Source organism: Haemaphysalis longicornis, unplaced genomic scaffold (genome assembly GCF_048455015.1).
Source record: "Haemaphysalis longicornis isolate Haplotype H1 unplaced genomic scaffold, Haemaphysalis longicornis Haplotype H1 scaffold_1, whole genome shotgun sequence".
Taxonomy (NCBI): Eukaryota; Metazoa; Arthropoda; class Arachnida; order Ixodida; family Ixodidae; genus Haemaphysalis; species Haemaphysalis longicornis.
In genome coordinates, this window is record NW_027526203.1 from 322,897,403 (window position 1) to 322,922,755 (window position 25,353).

Below are 25,353 nucleotides of genomic sequence, written 5' to 3' on the forward strand. Positions count from 1 at the left end.
CGACCATGACGGCGTTCATGCCTATCTGTCCCCGCTTAACTGCAAAAGAGTGCACACCAATCCGAGAAAGATATTTTTCTATAACAGAGGTGATTACGCAGCTTTATCGGAAGAACTTCAGTCTTTCCTTCCAGAATTTAATGAAATGAGCCACTCACTTACTTGCAATTCATTATGGGACACACTGAAAATTAAATTGGAACACTTAGTAGAAAAATATGTCCCTAGTAAAGTTATCTCCCGTAAAAAACGGGCTGATAAGCCATGGATGTCTCGAGATAATTTGCTGCTAATAAAGAAAAAACGTCGTCTCCTCAACGCGTACAGGAAAAGTAAAAACCCAAGCATTTTAGATGCTATTAGGAAGCTTGGCAACGATATAAAGAGTCGTAACAAAGACTCCAAGGAGAAGTATTTTTGTTCTCTTGGAACGAAGCTTAAAGAAAACCCCAAGGAAATGTGGAAATTTGTTAAATCCCAGGCAAGGAACCTACAGGGGTACCCAGCCTCCAAGTTGATGGTGAAACACTTACGGACGACTCTGAAAAAGCTACTTGTCTTAATCATTATTTCAAATCAGTCTTTGCACCCCCCTATTCAGGAAACCTCCCTCCTGTGCCTGAAACGATAGACCAACCTATGGGCCCCATAACTATCACTTATAATGGCGTCCTCAATCTGCTTAAAAATGTTAAAGTTAATTCAGCTGGTGGACCGGATGGCATACCGAATTATGTTTTGCATGCTTGTTCTGAAATCATTGCCCACTTTCTGGTTACCTTGTTCACCATAACGCTCGCTACCGGTGAACTGCCTTGTGACTGGAAAACCGCTAATGTGGTCCCCATTCACAAAAGCGGCTCCAAAAGCAACCCCGAAAATTATAGGCCCATTTCTCTTACAAGCGTGTGCGGAAAAATTCTTGAGCACATAATTTATAGTGCAGTAATTAAACATTTAGAAAGCAATAATTATTTTACAAATTGTCAACATGGTTTCCGGGCTGGTTTTTCCTGTACGACTCAATTGGTTGAATTTAGTCATGACATTTTCTCCTCATTTGACCAAAACGAACAAATAGATTGTGTATTTTTAGATTTTAAGAAGGCCTTCGATTGTGTTCCTCACGCCTTGCTTTTACACAAACTATCTTTTCTTGGCTTAGACTGCAATGTAATGCAATGGATAAGGGTTTATTTGGAAAATCGCACGCAGCGCGTTGTTTTGCATGGGTGCCAATCTGATGCAGTGAGTGTCTCTTCCGGTGTTCCGCAGGGGTCTGTCCTGGGGCCTCTGCTTTTTCTTGTTTTTATCAACGACATTGTAGCTGATCTTAGCTGCAAAGTGCGTCTGTATGCTGACGACTGTGTCATTTATCACCGTATAACTAGTTTGCATGATACATGCCATCTTCAAAACGATCTACATTCAATTCAGCGCTGGTGTAAAAAATGGAAAATGACGTTGAATGCAATGAAATGTCAGCTATACTTTTTCGCGCAGTCGTAAACCCATTTTGTCGAAATATTTTCTTGACAATGTGCCCCTTAACACAGTTACAGATTTTAAGTACCTCGGCATTTACTTCTCATCCAACCTCTCCTGGAAAAGACAGGTTGAACATGTTTGTTCTTCTGCCTCCCGAACGCTTAACTTTCTTCGGCGCAATTTCAGGGCTGCCCCTCCTAAACTGAAAGAACTTCTTTATTTCACCCACGTAAGGTCCATCATGGAGTATGCGTGCGCCGCTTGGGACCCGCAACTTGCGTACTTATGCGAAATGTTAGAACGTGTACAGAACCGTGCCGCCCGTTTTGCCACGGGTGATTACAATTTCCGATCCAGTGTTACATTACTTAAAAACCAGCTTAACTGGGAACCCCTAAAAGAACGCAGGCAGCATGTCAAATTTAATTTGCTTTATCGTATCTATTTTAAAAAAACTGGCATTGATCCTGACATCTTTCTGTTTACCCCACATTTCGTATCTAGACGGCGTGACCATAGTTGGAAAATTCGTGAAATACCTTGCCGTACAAATGTTTTCAAAGATTCGTTCTTTCCTCACACCATTAGTTTGTGGAATAAGTTGCCAAGTGCTATAGTTGATTGTACCACTGACGCGCTTTTTAGTAAGTATCTGTTAGACTTGTAGTTCTGTTTTTCTTTTTGTATTTGTGACGATGTTCAGCGATGTGTTGTAGCCTGACTGCCACATGTATATGACCACATGTTCAATTTCCCCCTGCTATAATGCCATCTTGGCGCTGCACGAAACTAAATAAATAAATAAATAAATAAACAAAGCTCCCTTCCTCCCAACCATTTGCCACCAGTTACGGTCACCACACCAGACATCCAAAGCGACATGGACACTGAATCTAACGTCGCAATAAATCGTTCTACACCGGACCCGAAACGCAGCAGACCAGATGATGAAGCAACACCTAATGGTGGAGGAATCCCACCGTCGGCTCACAGCGACTTTGACCTCCAGATACACTGGCAAAGGCTCCAAGAAGTAGAGGTAAAGTTGGACACCCTCCTTACAACACTGGAAGAAAGAATAGCAGCTATGATGGACAAAGTGTTCGATGCCCTTTTTGAGAGAAGGCTGGCACACCTCACCGACATACTACTACACTATTTCGAGCAGCGCTTCGACCACCTGCTCAAAATAGCAGGCCACCTAACCACCCTCGCAGATCAACCACAACATGGTTAGAGAGCTAAGCCTCATGCAGTGGAACTGTAGGGGTTTCAAAAACAAAAGAAACGCCCTACATCAGTGGATCCAAAACTTACCTAGGAAACCAGACATACTTAACTGAGGTATAAGCTTGGGCGTGTTGGTATAGCATTCTCGGAACAGCGCAAAGGGACGAGGACGAGGTGTGTCCCGTGTCCCGTCTACACCTCGTCCTCGTCCCTTTGCGCTGTTCCGAGAATGCTTCTTCTACAGGAAACTGGAAAGCAGCCAACCCTACCAGGTTACACTACCTTCCAAACCAGAGACCAATGTGCACTACTCATTCTCAAGGAACTTGCCGCCAACCTAGAACACGACACAGACAACAGCATCACTATATCAATCCAAACCACCGAAGGACCACTGCACATCACAAATGTGTACAGCACGCCGAAATACAACCTAGCGGAACTTAAGGAAATCTTATGACCCAAGACCACGCGAAGTGTATACGAACGCCTACTAGCTGGGGACTTCAACGTCCCTCACCGAGCCTGGGGGTATAGCCAAGACAGCAAGAAGGGACGCAAACTGCTATATGCACTACAGGAAGCAGGATGCACAATCCACAATGACACCCAAGAATTTACTAGATTGGGCAACTCTGTAGAACGGAACACCAACCCAGACCTTACTATGGCCGCATCAAGGACACACGTCAGTTGGACCCATACCCAAGAATACACGGGAAGCGATCCCGCAATTATCGCCCTTTCTATCTACACCAAACCAAGAAGATTGAAATGAAAAAAAAAATAACTGAATGGGACATGTATAGTAAAGAAAGAGAAGGGCAAAGCCCCCCTGATCTTGACGCTTGGACAAAGGATATTATCAACACATAAATGAAGCATACACAAACCAAGAAGGAGGACCTTGCGTGGACAAGCACCGAGCCCATTGCTGGGAGGCAAGAAACGCGCTTATCAAGCGTTGGAAAAAATGCAAAAACAAATCGCAAGCTCAGCTGAGCTTGCGATTTGTTTTGCATTTGCAAGGATAGCCAAGCTAAACCAACATATCCAGACGTACTCAGATAAACTCAGAAGAGAACAATGGCAGATGGCGTGTGAACAACTTCAGGGAACCCTAAGCACAAGTAAGACATGGAGTATCTTGAAAGCCCTCATCGATCCAAAAGCCACTAAGACCATGACTAGGAACAAAATGCAAACGCTAATTGATGAGCACGAAAATCCGCAAAAAATGCTGAAAGGCTTAAAAAACATATATCCCCTCCGCAACCTGACCTGACTACCGGAACTACTCGGGAATCAACAACGAAGATCTTGATAAGGACTTCACCATGGCCGAACTTAAAATAGCAATCAAGAAGTGCACAGGACACAAAGCGCCAGGCCCTGACCAGATAACTACAACCCACCTAAGAAACCTGGCGGAAAGTGATATGAAATTCCTGCTCACAGAAATCAACTACATATGGAGAGGAAGCCCACTTTACACAAAATGTAAGTTGGGGCACATGATATTCGTCCCAAAACCAGGCAAACCCCTTAAACTCAGCAACCTAAGACCCTTCACGTTGACGTCCAATGTGGGGAAGGTAATGGAAAGGATGGCCTTAAAAAGACTCCGACAGCATCTTGAAGATCAAGAGATGCTACCGCCTAACATAGTAGGCTTCAGGAACAACCTCTCCACCCAAGATGCTTTACTTCGCATCTACGAAGATATACACAAAGAACCGAGTCTAGCACAGCTGAAAGCAATCCTAGCCATTGACCTGAAGAAGGCGTTTGACCACATAGACCCCGACGCTATGCTCGAAGAAAGGGGAAAATGTATAACTACGTAAGAAACTTCCTACAAGACAGACAACTCGATCGCCATCGGCATTGGCAACCATCATCCCTTCTCTCACCCCCAAAAAAGCATACCCCAAGGGTTTGTTCTTTCATCAACACTATTTAATCTTGCCATGCTGAAGATCCACAGAGAATTATGCAATATTCCGGACATAAAATTCTCTCTTTACGCAGATGATATAACACTTTGGATCAATAAGGGAAGTCCAGGTCACATCCAAGACACCCTGCAATTGGCCCTGAATGCAGTAGGAAGAGAAGCCCAGAACATAGGATTAGAATGCTCCGCAGAGAAAACGGAACTCTTAGTAGTGCACAATCCTCGATAGAAGCCCCCCACCATACACCTAAGCCACGAAAACCACGACAATATCCCAAGCCCTCCATAAAAATTTTGGGCCTCCATGGCGGAGGACACAGAGCTGTGAGCCAAATCATACAGCAGTGTGAGCAGACCTTACACATGATGAGAAGAGAGTCGAACAGAAATAAAGGGCTCAAGGAAGCAGACTTAACCATCAAAGACTTAACCATCAAAGACTCATCACCATCAAAGTTGCACGCCGTTCAAAACATTGATTTGAATCTCAAGCTTATACATTTCATCACTTAAGATGCATTCTGAGTATATAAGTGAGGAGGGAAGCGGATGGGTCTGGTCGCTCTTCTGTATCTCCGTCCCCTGAAACCATGGCACCACGTGTCAAGTGATGGTCTCAGGCATGGCCCCAAACTTCGGTCTCAGTATGGGGAGTATGGGGCGGAGTTCGCTTCCCTTCACGGTGGTCAGTGGGCGTCGGGGATGGGATGAGTCCCAACAAAATTTTACCTCGTGGTATGATCGGAAAGCGCATTCCGCGACGACGCAAAGGGTATCGCCGCAAGAACATCATCATTAACTCCAGCGCAGGAGCCATATATTATAGTGCCTAGAATATACTAGTATATTCTAGGCACTATACATATATATAGGACATCTGCTACCGTGATTGAAGCGGCATGTGGGCTAGCTATGCGCGCCGTAGTAGAGGGCTCCGGATTAATTTTGACTGCCTGGGGAATCTTTGACGTGCGCCGAAATCTCGACACACGGGCGTTTTCGCTTTTCGCGAGCAGAAATGCAGGAACTGCGACCAGGATCGAACCGCATCCTTGGGCTCGGCAGCACAACGCCTCAGCCACTGAGCCACCGCGGCGAGTCGTCTACTACCGTTCCCATCCGCTCAGACGCTACCTTTCACAATCCCATTAGTGAAACTACGGTCCCTAGAATATGTATTCGAGGGACAGCAGTGAAAGGATTTTAATTTTGAGCGAGTATGCCCTAACGGGTGTATGAATCTCGGCGATGAAAGATGGCACAGCGCCAAGAATGAAATCGGCGGCGAAGCTCTCACGGCGAATAATGTGCGTAATTGTGCTGGATTCAAGTGGGCTAAAAAAAGATAAATAGACAAACTTAGAAATAAAGAACTATATACAGGGTGTTGCGACGATAATTGGAACACTTTAAAAAATTTTCCTGAGCGATCCGCCGCTCTGTTCGCGCTCAAACTTCACACAAAGGTCGCATTTTGTGGTCTATTTTGTTTGACACCGGGAACAACAACGGTACTTACCTGTTTATTCTGAAAATAAATAAAAACGATTTTCGCCTATGGGAAAATGGCCGCTGATTTGGACGTGTGAGCCAGCGCAAGTTGATGTTGGAACGACGGAACCACCTGCAGAGTGAAACGCATGTTTGGGATTCACGTACGGAGCCAAATGGTGCAGCAGACGATCAGAAAATGCACCTAGAAATGAGCTAACAGACGATCCGAAAACCCGGTTTTCGGGCTCGCACGTCCAAATCGCCGCCATATTCCCATAGGCGAAAATCGTTTCTATTTATTTTCAGAATAAACAGGTAACTACCGTTGTTGTTCCCGGTGTCAAACAAAATAGACCACAAAATGCGACCTTTGTGTGAAGTTTGAGCGTGAACAGAGCGGCGGATCGCTCAGGAAAAATTTTTAAAGTGTTCCAGTTATCGTTGCAACACACTGTATAAACAATAACACAATAATTATAGATAAACATTGCTGGCTGAAATAAGAGAAATTACGCTCACGGGAAAAGCGGGTTCGCTTAAAGTTAATCATTATGATTTATAAAGAATTAAAATTTAACATTAATCGTCCTCTAGATTGCTGGTGCTTTACCGAAGACATAATCGACGACGTCGTCGGATGATCACGAGTGGATTTTATTGGCGTGGCAACAAATGCTTCACGAGGTCAAAAAAAAAAAAAAAACATACAGGCACATAATTTGCAGTAGTCTCTTAAAATTCAGATTCCCTGCAAAAAGTAGGGTACTTGAAACGCGCTGGCATGCTATCTGCTGGCTCACAGCTGAGCTCACTGGCACGTTTTATTTCGCACTCGATCAGCAGCCCGTCTACGTACAGTATTTTGTACTCTTTCTAGGAGCCAACTCATCGCGTCATTGCAAGCACGTTATCACATTTCAAGGAAAGTGTTGTGCTGCTCTCGATCGCTAGGATTCCTGGGAGTTCTCAGATTTCTAACGGCACTAAGAAAGCAGACGACACTACCGAAATCGAAACCGAAGGCTGCAGCCAGTGACGGCAGGAAAGTAAAAGCCCGTATGTTAGGAAATGGTGGCTGCCTGCGCGATTGGCAGGTGTAGTTCAAAACGGTTTTTAGTTCGGTCATTGTTTGTTTTGCTGATTGTTGCGCTATTTACTTACGGTTTGTCCTATTTTTTACTTTCGGTAAGTAGTAATACGCATGTTAATGACATTTTGTTTAGTTATAACGAAATTCTTCCCATCCTTTCCACAGGACGTTCAGAAGGATCAGCTCTACTACGTTCACTACCGGAACGATGAAAGTAAGTTTGTGTTCACAGCGCCTTGTACGTTGGCCCATGGACTTTCGTACTCTCGAAAATTCGTTGCGCGGAAAAGCTTTTACGTCAGTTATTGCCTGTCATTGCCTCAGGTACCGTAACAGACCGCACGATTCTAGTGAATCTAGCTAGTTTGGCTTGCAATGCCAGGTAAATGTGTGCAAGTCCTGCATGCGTAAGCGTTAAGTGTTGACGTTTGTTTTTCTCTCTAGTGTCGTTTTGTATCCGTTTCCATTGCGACACCTGAGCATCGAAGTACGTTTGTTTCGCAAAATTATTTCAACCAGGTCACTACACGGGCTTACCCGAAAAGGTTGCTGACCCAATCATACTTTGGTGGACACCATTTACCAAGCAATCTGGCCACTCGAAGGCGTGTGGGGGCCGGAAATGCTTCTTCACCGAAGACAGAGTATTCTTCAACCACTCTAATTTGCAGGTGAGCACCGTGAAGGTGTGAACGTCGTACCGCGGCAACAATATCGCTTTGATAAAAGGCAAGCATAGGGGGGCTATTCTTAGGTATGAGTGCTGCCGTGCCATAAGGGGTATTGCTAGCTGCACGGTAAAGCCCACAAGTGGTGCTGTTGAGAGTAATCTGGCGTATGTGTCCAGAAACCTAGCTTACAACGAGTGCATTCATTCATTTACAGAAAATCTGCCTGGGTACTACCGAGTAATATAGTCAGATGCGCAGTCAGTTTTTCTTTTCACCTCGACATTTGCGAACCTTTGAGTCTCACCGCCCACTGAGAACCTAATTTGCTGCTTACGTGTCGTTGGTACAAGGCCCCTGTTAATACTGCAAGCATGTGGTACCTGTCAGAATTTAGAGGGTTAGAGGGCACCCCTGTGTCTCCTTGTGTTTGTGCACATAATCCACGTGGTGTGCGTGTGCAACTGTCTCAGAGGAGAAGTGCGGTGCCTCCTTCACCCCATTTCTCACTCTATGGAGGAACCAGATAAAGTGCTATTTTTCATTGTGAGCTGTGAGATGGAACACGAGTGCATCCCATGAGGGGGGAGATGAAAGTTTCTTCCTTCTGCTCCTGCTGCTTCTGTTACCCACGTGAGGGAAGAGCGAGATGAAATGCCTGTGCTCATCACGAGGTAGGGTGGATCCCACTTCACATTCCGCTCTAAGAATGAGGCGCTGCTTCCTTTCAACAGAACTGTGATAAAAGGCTACTGCTTCCCACACCGAAACACATCATTTCATGACTACCAAATACCCATGCAACGCTCCCAACGTTATGCAGCGATACTACTCAGAGAGATGTCAAGTTGACCACCTTCCCCCCTGTGGTGTTTTCCTGAAATATCAATTACTCTGAAAAGTCTTTCAAATGGCTCAAGGTTTTGGAACGTGTTTTTTTTTTTATTTACTTATTGTCACACTTTAATGTATGCCTAACTCGAGTGAAAAATTTGTCCGTACAAACGTCGTGAATCCTCTCTGCTTCAACCTTCCGTTCAACCTTCCGTAGAGGCTAAGGCCAGGAATCATAGCAGACTACTGTTGTAGTTTGCTCGTGCATAAGTTTCTTATGATCCGTTATATGCTGCTAGCATGCACGGTCATGCAAATGACCATGAAAGGGGAACATTTGTTTGTATGTACATACATCGCAAATTCCCTTACCTCAAATTTTTTCCTCTCGACATACTCTCCATGGTGGCATAGTGGCTACGACCAAAAAGAGTAACCAGGCTTTTTTTTTTTCCTTTTGCCATAATCAGGGACAAATGGATTACCAGCAATGTGTTGAAAGGTTGTTGAGGGTATGCAGGGGCTGTGGAATGACAGAAGCCTAAGTTATAAAGTGGACCCGTGGTACTCGCACCCAACTGCAGGGCATATTCGGTCACTTCCATGTTTCAGAAGTTGGCTGTGGCTGCATATAAACTAGGCGGTTGGTATACCAAATGATGCGTTGGTAAAGAGCACTATAAAGGGCAGCACAAAGCTCAAGATCAGCGGTGATCTGCATGGACAACTGAAGCAGTAAGACTGTATTGGGGTAAAGTAAAAGGCTTGAGAATATTGAATATAGTGTACCTCGATGTAGATAGGTTGGTTGTCTTCAAGGAAATTGTTTATAGGCCATGTCAGGTAGCCTGGACCCTGTTTGTTTCTCAAGGTTCGACTGAAACCAGTTGCAAGAATGGATGCAGCTGGTATTTGCAATCAATGCTGTTCCTCTTGTGTCATGCTCCTTGCCAGTTTGGCAACATTGCTGTCCACAAAAAGGAATTTAGCAGATTGAAAGCATGTTTACCCGTTATAAACTGTGTGTGAACCAGCACAAAGGTGATATTAAAGGGGCCAGGAATACCTATTTATAAACTGTGTGTAAACAAAGAGTCAATATCAAAAGTACCAGGTAGACAATGTACATGCTTACACTTTATAAACTGTGTGTAAACAAACAAAAAGCCAATTTTAAAGTGACAAAGAAGGCAGAATATTTTATTTTATTGGAAAGAATTATTTGATAACTTGCTAAATGTCATTGTAGCCTCAAAGGACATTGTATGAATTAGAAAAAAGTAACTAATACTGACAAATGTTGCAATTTCCTACTCTACGTTGTAGCACTCCAGTTATTGGGGAAATACCAACAACATGCATGTTATCTCTATGCTAGCAAAAAAGCAGTGCTATCAAATGAAACACTGCAATTGCACAGTTATGCTCATTGGCGCAAGCTTCTGTCGGTGGCTTCCAATTACACAAACCGTTCCCTGCAATGTCACAGGGGGAACACAAGAAAGTGGCTGATGGGTTGCAACTGTTTCATTTCATTCGTTCTTAGATTATCTAGCTGAATCGTTTGAACTTTGCATTAAAAGTGGCATCAGTGTTGTTCTGACATGTCAGTCTTCCAAATAAACCAAATTTCTGTTTCGTCTTCATGGTTCCTGTGAATGGATAGCGTCAAACCACACTGGAATGAATTTGTGGACCATCGTGTCGTCGTTCCTGTAGTTTGTGAGGCAGCTGCGATGGGCATTTGATGTTCCCTCCTTTCTGGCTCTACAGTTAAGCTGAGGCTCTAGATTTCTGCAAAATAGTGGAATAGAGGACTATTGAACTGTACAGTGCAGTCAGAAACACAAGTTCGAGAAATCAACTTCAGTGTCTCTCTAAGTGTCCAAACTAAAAAACTATTAATTTAATGGACAAAACTAATGCACAAAAAAAATGGGACATCAGTTGCCTGTCATTTTTTCCACATACACACATTGTTTGTTAGTGCTGCTTAAAATTAACATATACTGACTTGCACAGCTTTCAAAATGAACTTCGGAAGCTACATTAAAAAGGCTGTTTTTTATTAGAAATTAAGTGTTGTTTGAGGTTCAAAATGAGTAAGAATGTTAAGTGAACCTGTGCTTGCTTGCTTTGCTATATGAAACTTCTTATCTCTTTAGGCGTTTTTTCTTTTCCCCAGTGATGACTGGAAACTGACTCTCGCCTTTTCTTCCCTTTTGCGACTGAAAATGATAGTGCCCGCATGAAGATAGCCTGCATGTTGTTGCAGTGGGCCAGATTAGCTTTGGCTGTGCACTGTTGTCATAGCTCTGCTAGACGTGGAGCACCACTCCTGACTCTGTAAGGCTAATTGAGCTACAGGACAGTTCTTCCAACTTGATTAACGCTGCATGTGAGCAACTCATTTAAAAATGGGGCTTTCTTTCACCGTGCTCATTTCCCCTTGTTTTCCACAGGTTTCATGTCATAATATTTGCAAATAGAAGCTAAATTGTTATTTCCCACAATGTTCCCCGTTATTGCAGCACATCGCACATTACGTCCGAGGCACTTAGCTGTGTGAAACTAGGAAATGCAAATACAGCTGAAAATAATGTTCGCTTGTGACTTCATTATAGGTAGTATTCGCATAACGTCACTGGGAGAGTAGGCGACCATGGCATTGGCCTTGTAAATAACGGGGACCACGGATGCCTGTCCAAAGTGCTGACCCAGGCAGCGCAACAAGAGACAACTGCTCCTGAGCAAGACAGTCGATTTCGGGTGCTGAAAGTGTGAAGAAAGGTGCCAAAGGATGTGGGCGCCAGGGGTGCTAACACTAATTACCTAATAAATGGGGAAACACGACGTGGGAAGAAAAAAAATTGGCTCCAATCCACACTGTGAAGGTGGTTGGAAAGCAAAGCTGTGAATGACCCCCACAACAATTCCACATGCGACATCACTTGAATACACACACGTGCCTCTAGAAAGAGTGAAACCAGAGGTTCTGCCAGCCATTACCTGGGATTCGTGGGGCGCCGTCCTGAACGCAGCAGGGTCGGCCACGGCCGGGCTCAAGCGGCGGACGCCGCCGCTGTAGCCCGGCAGTGCGTTGGAAGAAAGAAAACGTAGAGGAGCCTCTTTCGAAGGGTGAGACAGCGGAACCTAGCCATCCTGATATGCTAGCTCGGGGCTACACTACCGCGCGACACAAGCGCAGACACCGAAACAATCCAGCGTGTAAGCTTAGTGATTCGCATTTATACAGATTTAAACTGTTTCAAAAGTGTGAGAATTGCGAGAAAGCTGACAAAACATTTATAATTGCGTCTTTTTTAGTACTTGTTAAAACACAACCGAATTGGTATTCAGCAATTTAGAAAACGCAGTCCCATTCGTGACGAGCAGTGTGCTAAAGGTGGCGTTTCTTTAGTGGCCAGATGTATGTAAGTGGTTTCTACATTTGTTTTTCCCGCCCTGCAAACCAATCCTTAATGTATCTTTGTCGTACGACCCTTTAATTCCGTCATGTCTGGGTTACCGAGGAGGTGCTGTCGAACAAGTTAATCAAGCCGTGCGAAGTAAGCGCGCAATGGACTCGAAGCTGTGTCAAAACAGGCCCAACACCGTCACTAAAGCAGACGAAAAAGCCAATGGAAGGGTCCCGCCGATTCGCCTGCTGGGGTGAGCATAGGGAACGCTGGGTAATAGCGCCCTATCGCCGTGTCATCTACACTGTGCTCCGTGAGTGAAAAGCGCCCTCCGCATCCCCAGCCGCTTTGGGAGTTCCTCATCCCGCACGCCAAGAAAGAACCATTGGCTGGTAGAAGTATAAAGCTTTGCTTTAAAAAAAAGAGGAAGAATCGCTGTGTTGCCGTATTATTGTGATCCCATAATAGGAAATGCGTGCCTGTTGCCTGTCAAATGTTGATCGGCCGATAGGCTGAACCGTTCTTCCGGTATACGCTAAGTGGTCAGTGTGATTCCCAGTCACCATGGCTATATTCCCATAGGAGGCAAAATAGAAGACAGCTGTATGCACAACGTAGGTGGTCCTTAAAGAAACCCCAGTTGTCTAAAGTAGAAGCTTTAATGAGTTGAACACTGAGCTTGAATATATACATTGAATTGTTTGTTGGAATAGTATTCTGGTGCAGGATTCTTCACACAGTCTAAATATGACATTTATTTCTTGTTCCTCACTTGTTTGTTTCTCATTTTCCTCACTGTAGCATGTTCGATTGGGTCACCAGTGTTATGAAGTAATGAATTTTTAAAATGCTCTACTTCTGACATGTTCCTTGTGCTGTGTGATAAAACACCTGCATCAAAAATGGGTAACTATGCTGTGTTCACGACTGGGTGCATGAGTAAGGCTCCTTTTTCTGCAGGCGGTGATGTTTTATGGCAGTGAGCTTGAAGTAGGTGACCTTCCTTTACCGAGGAAAAAAAATCATGACTGGGCACTGCTTCATGAAGAATCACCCAAAAACAACTTTGTGTTCTGCATGCCTAACGTGAGTACATATATTGACTGTGATGCATTCGTGTCCTTAATTCCTACCATGCATGCCCTTAGTGGTTCTTCTATTTCTGCTCGATTTTTCACTACAGATCCTTACCTGGTTTAATCACACTGCAACATTCCGAAGAGAGTCAGACCTCCCGCTCACCCTGCAGTACCTTAATGATGTTGCTGACCTTACGAGCAGGGAGTTTTTTGTGGAGACAACTGCAAAGACGACTGCTCAGGCCAGTTTGTCGCCAGTCGCCTACGTTCAGTCTGACTGCAACACTCCCGTTGAGCGTGATGCATTTGTTTCTGAGCTGATGAACCATATCAACATTGACTCGTATGGGAAATGTATTCACAACAAAGACCTTCCAACGGAGTAAGTATACCAAACAGTTAGCTAAGTGGGTTTTCAAAGGGAAGGTGAAGTGCTTTTAAAAAAAATTGAGTTGGAGGCTGCTCATACAGTTTTTCACACGTTAGTTCGGAATATCACCTTGAAATTTATCATAGGTGAGTGCAAATAGTACTGTTTTTCTTGCAAATGTGCACTCTCCGCCGAAGGAGGCACACCATTCCTCTATGACACCTCTCAGGCCTTTCATATGGAGGACACTCTCCACCCATGCTGGCTTTCAGAAGCATTGGAAATGCCTGGTCAATAGTGGCACTTGCCTTGTGCGACAATTTAACTTGAAATTTCATTTGCTGACATACTCACATGTTATTCCAAGTACCATGGAGCTTGACCACAAAGCAGTGATGCTCAGTGGTGTCGGCTGGTGGGCTTTGTTGGAGCATGCGTAAACAAGGCAACTGGCATAGCATTCCTATTGCTTAGGATAATGTAAAGTACTGCCTCAGCTGTTTGTTAATATCTAAATGATCGTTTATGCTTGACGCTAAGTGGCATTTTTCGATCGATGTATAAGGGAGAAGTAGTCATGCTCACGGAAGGCGTTCATATGCTGTACACTTACAGAGTCCTTGCACTGAAGCGTGGCCACTTGGTGTTGCCACCGAGCTTCACCAAGGTGCAGAGTTGGCCATGACACTCAATAGAAAACAGAGGACTAGCAACTGGCAGATTATTCAGAAAACACTTATTACTGTTGATACTGATAACCCAAATTGATCGACAAAAATACAACTTAAAGCTATACGACACACCATCAGTATACATTGTCAAGGAACACAAATTCAATGTCGTGTAGATTGGGCAACGGGTGGCTTACATCCATTGACCCCTCCCAGTGAGTCGCATGTTGTTTGCGTTGAACTGGGTTTTAAAGAGTGCCATGGATACGTTGCATGGCACACGTAGCATTGACCAGGCCTCTTTGCTGCTTCATTGATCAAGGTTCGCACTTATTTTGCTTGGGCTCCGAATTTTCTGCCTGTGCAAACAGCTTGATGATCGGTAACCTAAGGAGCTGCAGGCCAGCAACTAGTGAAACATTTACATCAAAATAGTAAACCACACAAGATTATCAACATTTTGGTTTTCAGAAGCAAAAATGATTAGTTGAAGCATATCACTGAAGGGTAACTCGTGGGGTCGTAGCCGGGGGGTCGATGTCAGAATAGCCCCCAAAATTCATGCATACAGAAGAATGACATATCTTGTCTAGGCATCTACTGCAGTCTCTTTGTTTTTATTTATTTTTATTTTCGCAGTGGCATATAACACCCCCAAAATAATATTTCTGGCTATGCCACTAGTATAGGTACCAATTTTTGTTTTAACTGAACCGTATCCCATCTTTAGAATGGAATTATCAAACTGCTGTGTTCCGGTTTATACTTGGGCATTGGACTTTCATTTGCTGCTCGCTGTGCAGTGCTGCATTTATGTGCTCTTGCATGTCACATTGTTATATGTTGTCTTCTCTATTTGCCTAGGTTGGCAGATGCGATGGAAGCCATGGACGACAAGGCATTTTGGCGCCTCCTTGCAAACTACAAGTTTCACATTGCCATTGAGAACTATGCCTGCGAGGATTACATTACCGAGAAGCTGTGGCGACCGCTAATTGTTGGATCAGTGCCTATTTATTTTGGCTCACCGTCAGTAGCGGACTGGCTGCCAAACGGGGCTGAGAGCGCTATTCTCATCGCCAACTACACTGGCCCTGAGGAGGTAGCAGCAGCGATAAAAAAAATTGACAGTGATGATGTGGTGTATGAGGGCTTCTTGGACCACAAAATTCACGGGCGAGTCTCCAACAAGCGCCTTTTGACAGCTATCAAGCAGCGAAAATGGGGCATGAATGATGCCACCAAGCCCAGCTTTGTGGAAGAATTTGAGTGCCTGGTCTGCTCAAGGGTGTGGAAGAAGCTGGAGAGTCCCAGCAATGCCAGGTTCATCGCCAATGCTAGCCACTACAGCTGTGAGCTGCCTCAGGGCATTCTGAAGGAACAGAGTGGAAAGTTCTGGGGTGAATTGTACAGGCAGGCCAAGACAGAGGCACGGATACTCCAGAACTTGCTGCAAAAAAATGTGGCCTTTGGCGAGCAGGATCTTCAGAACAAGATTTTGAGCTCTTTGCAAGCACACACTTCTAGTCTGGGCAGATGAACTGCTGCATGGGTACAGCATTAAACCCTTCCTGTAAACATGGGTAATGACTGAAGCAGCCCAATGAAAACGTGCAAACGAAAGGGCCCTGGCAATTGCTTCTGAAGGTGACTTGTGGATGCCGGTGATAGCTGATGTGTACTTCTGTGCCATGAGTGTAATGTCGCCTTTAAGCCAGAACCCATCACATACACTGCACGAACATTGAAAGGAGTGTTTGCAAAGTCCATCTCAAAGGCACGGTTTGGTGCCTCGAAGTTTTCCACTACATGTTGCTGTCTTCACTAAAGGCAAGCCTCCACTTCATGAGCTCACAGATCTGTTTTGTGGCTGTTCCTCTTGGCTGCAGTTTTACAACTTCGCAATGCCAAATAGGCTTGACGTACGTGGAGCAGCATTCAGCATTGCCTGACAGTGGATTTTTACGGCGCAATCACCGGTGCCTCCAGTTGAAATCCTGCATGAGACGTGAGGTGAACCTTTAATGTGCGTGACATCTGCACAACTACTATTACGCCTGCTAAGCGGTACTGCTCCGGTGGTTGCAGACAGTATACTGACATTGCTACCTGTCATTTCTCAGCAACTTGCACAGACAACTGGTTTAGAAGCCACCTGCTGTGCTGCATGGATCTTGACGTGACCTGTTTGCAGCACCTACAGCGGAGGAGAATCTGGTTATGAATGGCCATCGCAGTTTCTCAGGGTACCCTCCTATTTGCAGCTATTTATGTAAAATGGTGTGTAAACGTCCGTGAGTTACCTTGAGCTGGAATGATACAGAACATTTGAGAAGATGCAACATATTCATAAAATATAAGGCTGAAGGTGCTCATTTTTTTGTAACTAAATGTGCCAAAAATTTGTGTGCTTGTTGTTTCTGAACTAAAATCTAATCTTAGTTTCTACAGTATCAGATGTGTTATTACATCAACTAACTGGGATTCTGCAATAACAGTTTGACATTGTCAACTTGCCGGTATTAATGGTAAAAATGCTCAGAATAAATGTACTGGTCTGAATTGGGCCACAAGTGCCATTATGACATTGCCACTGATGCTGTGGACTGCACAAGCTCAAGCGCAGGGGTGTTGACTGAAAGATACTTGTGGCACAGCCAAATTGGGAAAATGTGAATTAATGCAAGGGCAAGCGTGAACTTGGAGGGAGGAATCCACGCTCCAGTTTCATGCTTTATCTCGTTGGGTACAATAGAAGTTTATTAAGCCATAGCTGGCTGAGAGGCAAGAATTAAGAAGTGTGTAATGGTAGTATGGTCAAACCATTGACTATGAAGTTGGTAGTGCTGCCTTAAAGGAACTGTGAAGGCAGCATACAGCTGATTCATTTGAAAGAACAAGGCTTGGATAACTCACTCTGCTATGGCTGCAAAGGATATTAATATTCCCACCACACAATCTCAGTAGGGATGTCATTGGTGAGGTGCCAAAAACGGAGTAATCGGAGGGTTAACTTCATCTTAGCATTTAAGCAATGAAGCCTGAGGCACCAGTGCAAATGTACAATCATATATTGCTGCTGGCTTCTGTGGGCAGCCCGCAATCGCACAAACTTCTCCCTGTGATGTCGTAGGAAGAGTGCGAGAGAGTGGCTGAAAAGTAGCCTTATTGTGTGGCCTAATTGTTTGCGGTGTGCATTAAAATTGGTGTTATTGTATTACTGGTGCAGCAATGTCTGGAATGAACCAAACTTGTATTTTGTCTTCAGGGTTCCTTTAAACAGATGCGCACTAATAAGGTTTTACTGCACCACTGTTGCAGCTGGCTCACGACGAGTATCTTTCAGTTGTCACTCCAACTTTTCAGTGAATGCATGACTCCTAACTGCATAAGTAAGGTTTGAAATGGCTCTGTACTGTTGCAAGGTTCTGCTGCACAGTTATCAGACATGGATTGAGTGGAGACAATTCTTCTTAGAGGTTACAAATCAACTAGTGGGTAGTGTTGAATGAATAGATATATATATTAAATAGCTTTTGTGTGGTCAACTTCCATGAACTCGTCTTTTTTTTTTTTTCTACCCTAAAAAAGGCAACTACTGAAAGTGAATTGTGCCAGGCTGTCGGACTGCCTGATTCGAAGCATATGCTAGAGTCGTGGTGACAGACACTAAGCAAGGAAATTTGAGACAGCACTGGCAAGCTCCCCTTGTACTAATTTTCCTTCTTGCATAGCTCCCACTCATCCCCGTATTGTACAAAACCAAACTGTATACTGAAGCTACATTGCAAACTTTCTCTCGCAGTGTTGCAAAAACATGTACACGGAAAAATTTTATTGTTTTGTACTTTTTGTTAAAGGAGCCATGAAGACAAAATACAAGTTTGTTTTATTCGAAACATTTGTGTTTTATAGTGTCCCCAGCGCTTGTCCGGAAGCAAACGATGGTTTTTGTTCAGGGAGAAAATAATCGTTTCGTGATACAGAGTGCTCGCTCGACAAATGTGGTCACGTAAGACACCCTTGCTTTCATAAATCGGTAAGTGTCGTCTAAAACTACCCCAAAGCCCCGCAGTCCTGTGCAACTAAACCAAACATAGTGCGCGCAGTACCAACAGCAGTATGCATCGGTACTTCTATGTTTACGTGTGTTTTCGTAACTTCCACTGTCGGTCCCACCATTCTTACTGCTTTACAAAGAACGTGGCCTAAATTTAAGCGCAAATAGCCCGTTCGGCAAGCTTATAAGCTCTGCCTTTATTGCTTTTGCCGGCCTCCGCCAATCGCAGAGCTGGCTGGTATGACATCATAGGTTCTGTTGCGGGAAATGAGCGAGTGGGTCGCATGGCTTTTCTATTTTTTTCCTAATAGACAGCTTAATTGAGCGAAGTTTACATTAAAAGTGGTGTCAGTATGAATCTAACGAGGCAGTCTTTTGAATGAACCAAACTTGTGTTTTGTCTTCATGGCTCCTTTAAAGGGACCCAGAAAAGCCTTTTGTAAAAGTTACAAAAGGCCTTTATTGTTGCGTAGTACCAATATAGCGATGCAATGCCGTTGGAATTATTGATCTACATTCAGTATTATCTGCGCCAGAAGCAATTAAGTGCACCTCTCCCCCCTTGCCGATCGATTCCTCCTCCCTCTCTGCTTCTTTCAAAGCAGCTGGAAACACTGGGAATAGCCATGTGACATCGCGACGCTCGACTTCCGTTCTCCGCTAGCTACATTCCTGCGCCTAGGCACGCGTCAATCGCTGCAGACCTGCCTTTGCCTCGGGATCGCGCAGGAAGGAGGAGCAACGGGAAGCCAATGGCAGTGACGTTGCCGGCGACCGACGATTGACTGAATCAGGGGGGTGCCTCGCCGTTGCGTCAGCCGCGGTCGGCGTTGCGTCAACCGCGATTGGCTCGCTGCGGCGGCGCACTCATCGTCTGAGAAAGGCAATCTTCAAAAATTGCTTACAAATTATCCGTACAACGTATGGGGCTCACACTTGGCTCAAAAATCCCCCGTTATGTGCTCTGCCACCTGAATGCATTTGATTGCCACCTCCACAAAGCTTTTCTGGGTCCCTTTGAAATAAACCTTGTACGTAAACTTTTGTACCAAACTGGCTTACTGTGTGCTTCTATGAGCATTTATCCGACAACGTACAATTGCTAGGGCAGCATGGAAGTGGAGCTTGAAAGAAATGTTTTAGATATGAATTACACATGCTTGATTGAATTTTTTTTAACTGGTACAGGGTAGACACACTAGGTAGATGTGAATCATTTCAGACATCTTCAAAAATGTTGCAGGGCTTTAGTCAAGCCTTTTCAAACCCTTATTCAAGACTGCCCTGAAGCCAACAGTTCATGTCAGCCTTGCTAATATAGTGTGTGTAAGCACGAAACAAGACACAACAAAAAGAACAGACGAAAGTGAAGTGCTAATGTTATGTTCAAGAGGATCCTTTTGCTTCAAGCTAGGATCACAAGCTTTTAAGAAGTAGCTTGCTGCTTATATTTCCCTCACTGCAGATGCTGGGTGCAAAATTAGGAAACCTACAACTACTTCTTGCAGATCTCAATGTGGCCATTTTCTGAAGAAAATCTTGAAGTTTGCTCACACTGACCAAAAAAGACATTGGCACTCCTCTCAGTTAATGAAGTACTAATCGACAAGTGCACTCACTGCAGCGCAAAAGCAGAAGCTTCCAAAAACTGCCTAAAAGGTTCAGATAACATTGAATGCATTTGAAACAAATCCTAATGGTAACGTAAGAGTGAGGCCAGAATGTTTATAAATGTCCAAAAATTGCAACAGTTGCGGCTCCAACAACCAAACAGCTATCAAGTTTCAGCAATTAGACAATTAGGTGAAGATTGGTCATTTAAAGGGACTCTAAGGGCCATATTCTCATTTGCTCCCTCCAATGGGCCAAGGGGAGGATTCCGCTATGCTTATGCATGTGGAAATCGATTTCAAGGACCTCCACTGGACGCTCGAGTGGAGGAACGATTCAGGATACCAGGGTAAGAGTAAAAGCAAGTTGGCCTATACTGGTCGATTGGAGTGCACGTGAATGCAAATATACCCCTCGCAATAGCAGTGCTTGCTTATTTATGCAGAAAATGCCAAAAGTGTGAAAACAGGTACGTATCTCTGTTCCACACACTTTCCCACACTACATTTTGCAACGTTGTGAACGTTAAAGGTCGGGTTTGGTGGAGCTTGCCTTCGCGTTCTTCTGAAACCAGCAGGGCCATGTTAATGTAAAATAAGTGTATGCAGGAACTTTTGCCTTAATTAAGAGATGCAGACCTCAGCTAGCAAACATAAAATAGATGCCTCAGCCCAGGCAGTAGGCTTTCAGTTTTGATTCCGTTGAAACGTTGTGCCTTGTGTACATGCGCAGTCAAAAGATGCATACATGCAGGTTACTGCGCGAGCCTACTCTACTTGAAATGAGACGAATGACAATTGCATTTAGCAAATTGCGTGGGTATTTTCTACACCTGCTCCCAGGCGGCAGCAGCTCCTCCTCGAAAGTTTCGCCAGGGTTATCATGCCCCACCTGTAGAATGCGGGGCTTGGATGACCAACATTGCCTGGGCACCGCCATACCAACATAATGCCAACAGGCAACCCCTTTCTGATTAGCGTCCAACCTTGACAACAAAAGTGAAAGCTAATGAGAACAGGCACTCGGGAAGATGGCAACAACAGAGTAAAATTGAAAATAGTGCCCTGGCTTGCTCTGAGAACTTTGTGACGAGCTCTTACTACGCCACTAAAATATGAACATGAAACAGGAGAGAGAAAGGCCAGTTGTAATTATTTATTTTTCAGCAATTAGTCGAATAGAAGCCGAGCTCGTGTGTGAGGAATGCCTGGGCACTTCGGCCAGCAGCTGGGCAGAGTGGTGCTATGATGTGCAATTGCCGAAATAGGGCAAAATGATGTTCCTTCAGGAAGAATGGAGGCTTGGGGAATGAGGGGAGGGAGGCCCGACTAACAATTGCAAGGGGAGGGGTGCAAGTTCATTGCATTTGAACTTGCACGATTGTTTTGGAGCGTGCAAGCAGTCTTGGCTGAGTTAAGGTTCCTCATTAACGGAATGCCGAGTTTTACCGGGCCTGCTAGCAAGCTTACTGTTTTCTTTTGTATATGTTTGCTTGTAAAATGTACAAAGTGCAAAGTTTTGCATCTCATTGGAATGATTGTTGTCATGTGCTTGCGTCGCAACGAAACACAAATATGAAGAGCGCATCAAGTAATTCGGCGCAAAAAACCTGCAACTTTACTAGGAAGCACCCAGGGTGCGAGACCTGTGTGCATGATTTGTCAAGTTCACTTTGTCTTCTGACAAGACAAACAGGCCAAGGGAGTAAGCTTGCATGCTGTGCACCTCTCAGTGGGCTTCGCTCCTTTTTCACTTCATGCACGAGGCACCATAGTTGACGACGTGAACATTCCCATTGTTGCTCTTGCCACAAAGTGAAGTTGGATTAGTGACCTTGTACCTGGCTAAGGTGAAAAGGAAAAGGAGCTGAATGAAGAACCACGAGAGGCACCCAAGACTGCAGAAATTAGAAAGATCTTCCACTTGCTTTGCAATAAAGTGAAGTGCTGTCGTGGCAATTACCGTCTCATGCAATGCTTGAACCAATTTTTATCGAGTGCCATTACAAATTTTTAGAACCTCGTTAGAATCTGTTGATTCACAAAGTACAAGTAACCAGCTTCAGCCCCAATCACTGCAATGAGAACTTTATCACAACATGCGTAACACAATGAACTTCAACAAAAATGCAAAGCAATTCTGAAGGTCCCAGCAGGATTTTTCAGCACTAGATCCAAATTGGGTTTCAGTACTCGCCATCAGCAGCCACCGCAATTTAATGAAGTGGCCACACGAGACGAGAGCAACAGGCATGAAAAACTCGGTTCAGACTAATTTTTCAATGCGCAAACCACAATGCAGATAGTTTTTCTGTTAGGCTCATGTGGGTGTCTCAAACGGCTCTAAATCTAGCGCAACAAAACTGATATTCGTACGTACTTCCCCCACCAGCCGTGCCAATTTTCGTTTGTCTTGTTACTCCATGCGTACCAAAGTCTCAAGATTAGCTTACATGGTACTTGCTCGATGCAATGCGTTCTTGTAACAATTGAATCATGAAAACTTCACATTGCTTCTTTTGCAAAATGAACCAACCAGAAAAATGAATCAGAAAAAAAAAATCGGTTTAAATGTACGCTTGACGCAGTATGCTCACTGCAAAGATTTCCGGAAGGTCAGGTCATAAAAGCAGTGCCACATCTGCCATATATGTCTCCTACCCTGCCTGTCATCGCCTTCAAAGCCCCCTCTACAGAGACTAGATATGGCTGCGGTCATAGGAAAAAAAATATTTCTTCAGGAAACTCCAGAGAAATTCTCCGATAGTGCATAATCATTCTGGCCACACAGCCATCGCACTAACGGATAGTCTTCCTCGGCTTTCTCATGTGGCTCGCATTCCAGAACTTCACTGCAATAAACCAATGCGGAAAAGGCAGCTCTCCACAGTTGCTGTAACATTATATTCGCTACTATACACACACACATTGTAGGGAAGATATTCTTGCAGAGGCAATATGAGCAGCCTTGTATCAAAATAAGTTCTAGGGCCTCTTAATAATGTCCCAAGATCCCACTTCACGCTGAAAGCCATTCCCAGGGAAGCAGCACTATAAAACAAAAGCGCATCTGTACATTTTCATGCTACAGTGAAAGCCTGTTAATTTAGCTCCAGGGAGTAAAAAGATGCAAGGCATTCAAGTAATCGAATGTCAAATTATCAAATGAACAACAAAAACAGCACATTTACAATTCCGTTATGCATGTGCCTCTATTTTGAAGATGTCAGTGATGCTAGTTTGTCTTTTGGCTATCAGTTTTTGGACGTGCGACAATCTGCACAGAGCAGGAGTATTGCACGGAAGGGTGTCATAGCAGAATTCTTCCAGAACAGCAAGAGCATCTGCAGCTTCATTTGCAGTATGACCCGCGGGAGTGCGACATTACATGGGTCCCTTTCATCAGGCACCTTGTCCACCACTACGAGGGCATCGGTGGCAACGGCAACGCCATCATCAATGGCAACACAGTCGGCACGCTGAACTTCGGAGGGGAGCAGATCAACAAATGTCCCCCCTTCTGGTGTCGTGGACTCCAGGCTTTCCCACGTTTCAGGCCGAACAAATCTGTGATGCTAGGAAAAGTGTGCCACAACTTCTGCCGGCGTATTCGCCCACACGCACGCCACGGTATTTATCGCACTCAGAAGTGAGACGTCTGGATTGGTCAGAATTAAGCAGCGCACGCGTAAATGGGCCGAAATAACGAAGGACACAGGGCAATGTGCAATTTTTAAGGGAGGGAGTGAAGAACACCGAGTTATCTGAATTACTGGGAGCTAAATTAATTAGGTTTTACTTTATGTGCTTCCCTCCCCTCTTTTGAAGTTCGCGCTTTCCATCACCTGCACATTTCAGTTCAAAAAAAATGTCGCTTCAACTGTCGCAGTGCATTTACAGACAAGCTTGTGCTGTCAGCTCCCAGTGTATGGGCTATTCACGACGTCTGCCCACAAGTACCTTTCACAATGAGCACTCGTCATGCCCAAACCAAAGTGCTCAGTAGTCAAAACTTGCAGCAAGGTGCAATCCTACAGCAACAGATAACCCGCAAGCAGTTTCTCCCATCATGCAGTGCGAGTACAGTGTGTGCTTGCCACTGTATCACCTTTGTTTAATCAAAGGTGGCTTTATGAGAGCAGAACTGAAAGGGCTGCATTTGTGCAGCCCCACAGTGCTGGTTTGTTGTACAACAGCCACACTGTGATGAAGTACCTGTCAAGCGATGCGGCCAATCCGCCAAAATAATGGTGGAAGTCTTTCAGCCAGGAATCCCCGCCCAGGAAGGCAGAGGGAGAAGAGAAAGGTGATGCTCAAAACAGGCTAGGACTGCCCAGCGGGCAGGTCGTAGGTTTCTGTAGCCTGTTGTAGAATGGCCAGAACCCTGGTGTCCTGTGGCCGTTGTAGAATGCCCAGGCACCCCGTCCCGACCATCTACCGGGCGAGCCTCCAAGTGTAAAAGTGCGGCCTCCCTTTGCCTCTGCTGCTGTCATCGCAAGGCCACTGCCTCCGTTGTGCCTCCAGCGCCCTATCCTCGTGTGCCTCTCAGACATCAGCAATTTCTGCACCTTTGTAAGACACAGCCAACTTTCATTTTCATCATTATAGTAACTGCACTTCGGATTATCACCTTGCCTGCTACCCAGACCTTTCCACCTACGTGTATGCCAGTTTTGTTGCGCTGCTCACGTTTTACGTCTATACTTTCATTAATTCCTATAAATTTCCGTCTTCAGCCTGTTTCCCACTACCTCGTCTTGTCTTCCGTAACCTCACATCACATACATATCAGTGATGAAGAATGTGCTGCCACCGCTATAGGCCTTTGGTTTTCCATGTTGCTTCAATACTAGTCGAGTGCTTTGGATTCCCCAGGAAATGCTTGCTGCCTCTTATGGTGGGTTGGAAAAGAAAAATGCACCTTGCGCTTTGGGGACAAAGGCGGTTGTACCAGGACTGATTTACTGACTTAGCAGCATGACACAAGCTGGTGCATTACCAATGTGCTAGCATGCAACTATGCCAGCACCACCAGCAGGGTACAAGACCTGTTGTGCTGTACGATGAGGGAGGGATGTGGAATGTGAAAATACACCGAGTAGTGTTGCAGCACTTGCATTGTGGGGAGTAAAATTTGTGAAACACAAGTGCCGTGGACCACACCCGCTTGACAGCCTCACAGTGGGGGTGGGGTGGTTTCACCCCAAGTGAACACTGCACGCCCCCTTGATTTAATTTTGAGCAACTCTGACAACTCTCTGCAGTGTCCCCAAATCTTCAGATTCACTGCAGCATGCCAAAGGCAAACTTGTGGCTTGCACATGCACAAGACTAGTGGGTTGGAGGCGAGCAACAATAGGCAGCGTTTTTCACCCCCAAGTTC

The 25,353-nt window shown here is 44.8% G+C and overlaps 1 protein-coding gene across 1 annotated transcript; it reads left to right on the forward strand.

Annotated features, from left to right (window-relative positions):
- The first annotated feature begins 7,069 nt into the window (after positions 1–7,069).
- Fuctb (alpha-(1,3)-fucosyltransferase 10) lies at positions 7,070–16,746 on the forward strand. Its single transcript, XM_077682598.1, has 6 exons — positions 7,070–7,354; positions 7,425–7,473; positions 7,779–7,930; positions 13,141–13,266; positions 13,364–13,641; positions 15,165–16,746. The coding sequence occupies exons 1-6, from the start codon at positions 7,238–7,240 to the stop codon at positions 15,838–15,840; spliced, it is 1,398 nt and encodes a 465-aa protein (XP_077538724.1). The 5' UTR covers positions 7,070–7,237; the 3' UTR covers positions 15,841–16,746.
- The last annotated feature ends 8,607 nt before the right edge of the window (positions 16,747–25,353 follow it).

Bases quoted from the DNA above. Each gene is read 5' to 3' on its own strand.
- Fuctb (XM_077682598.1), top strand. From the start codon at position 7,238: ATGGTGGCTGCCTGCGCGATTGGCAGGTGTAGTTCAAAACGGTTTTTA. The intron at 7,355-7,424 runs GTAAGTAGTAAT...TCCTTTCCACAG, and splicing joins TGTCCTATTTTTTACTTTCG to GACGTTCAGAAGGATCAGCT. The intron at 7,931-13,140 runs GTGAGCACCGTG...CTTTTTCTGCAG, and splicing joins TCAACCACTCTAATTTGCAG to GCGGTGATGTTTTATGGCAG.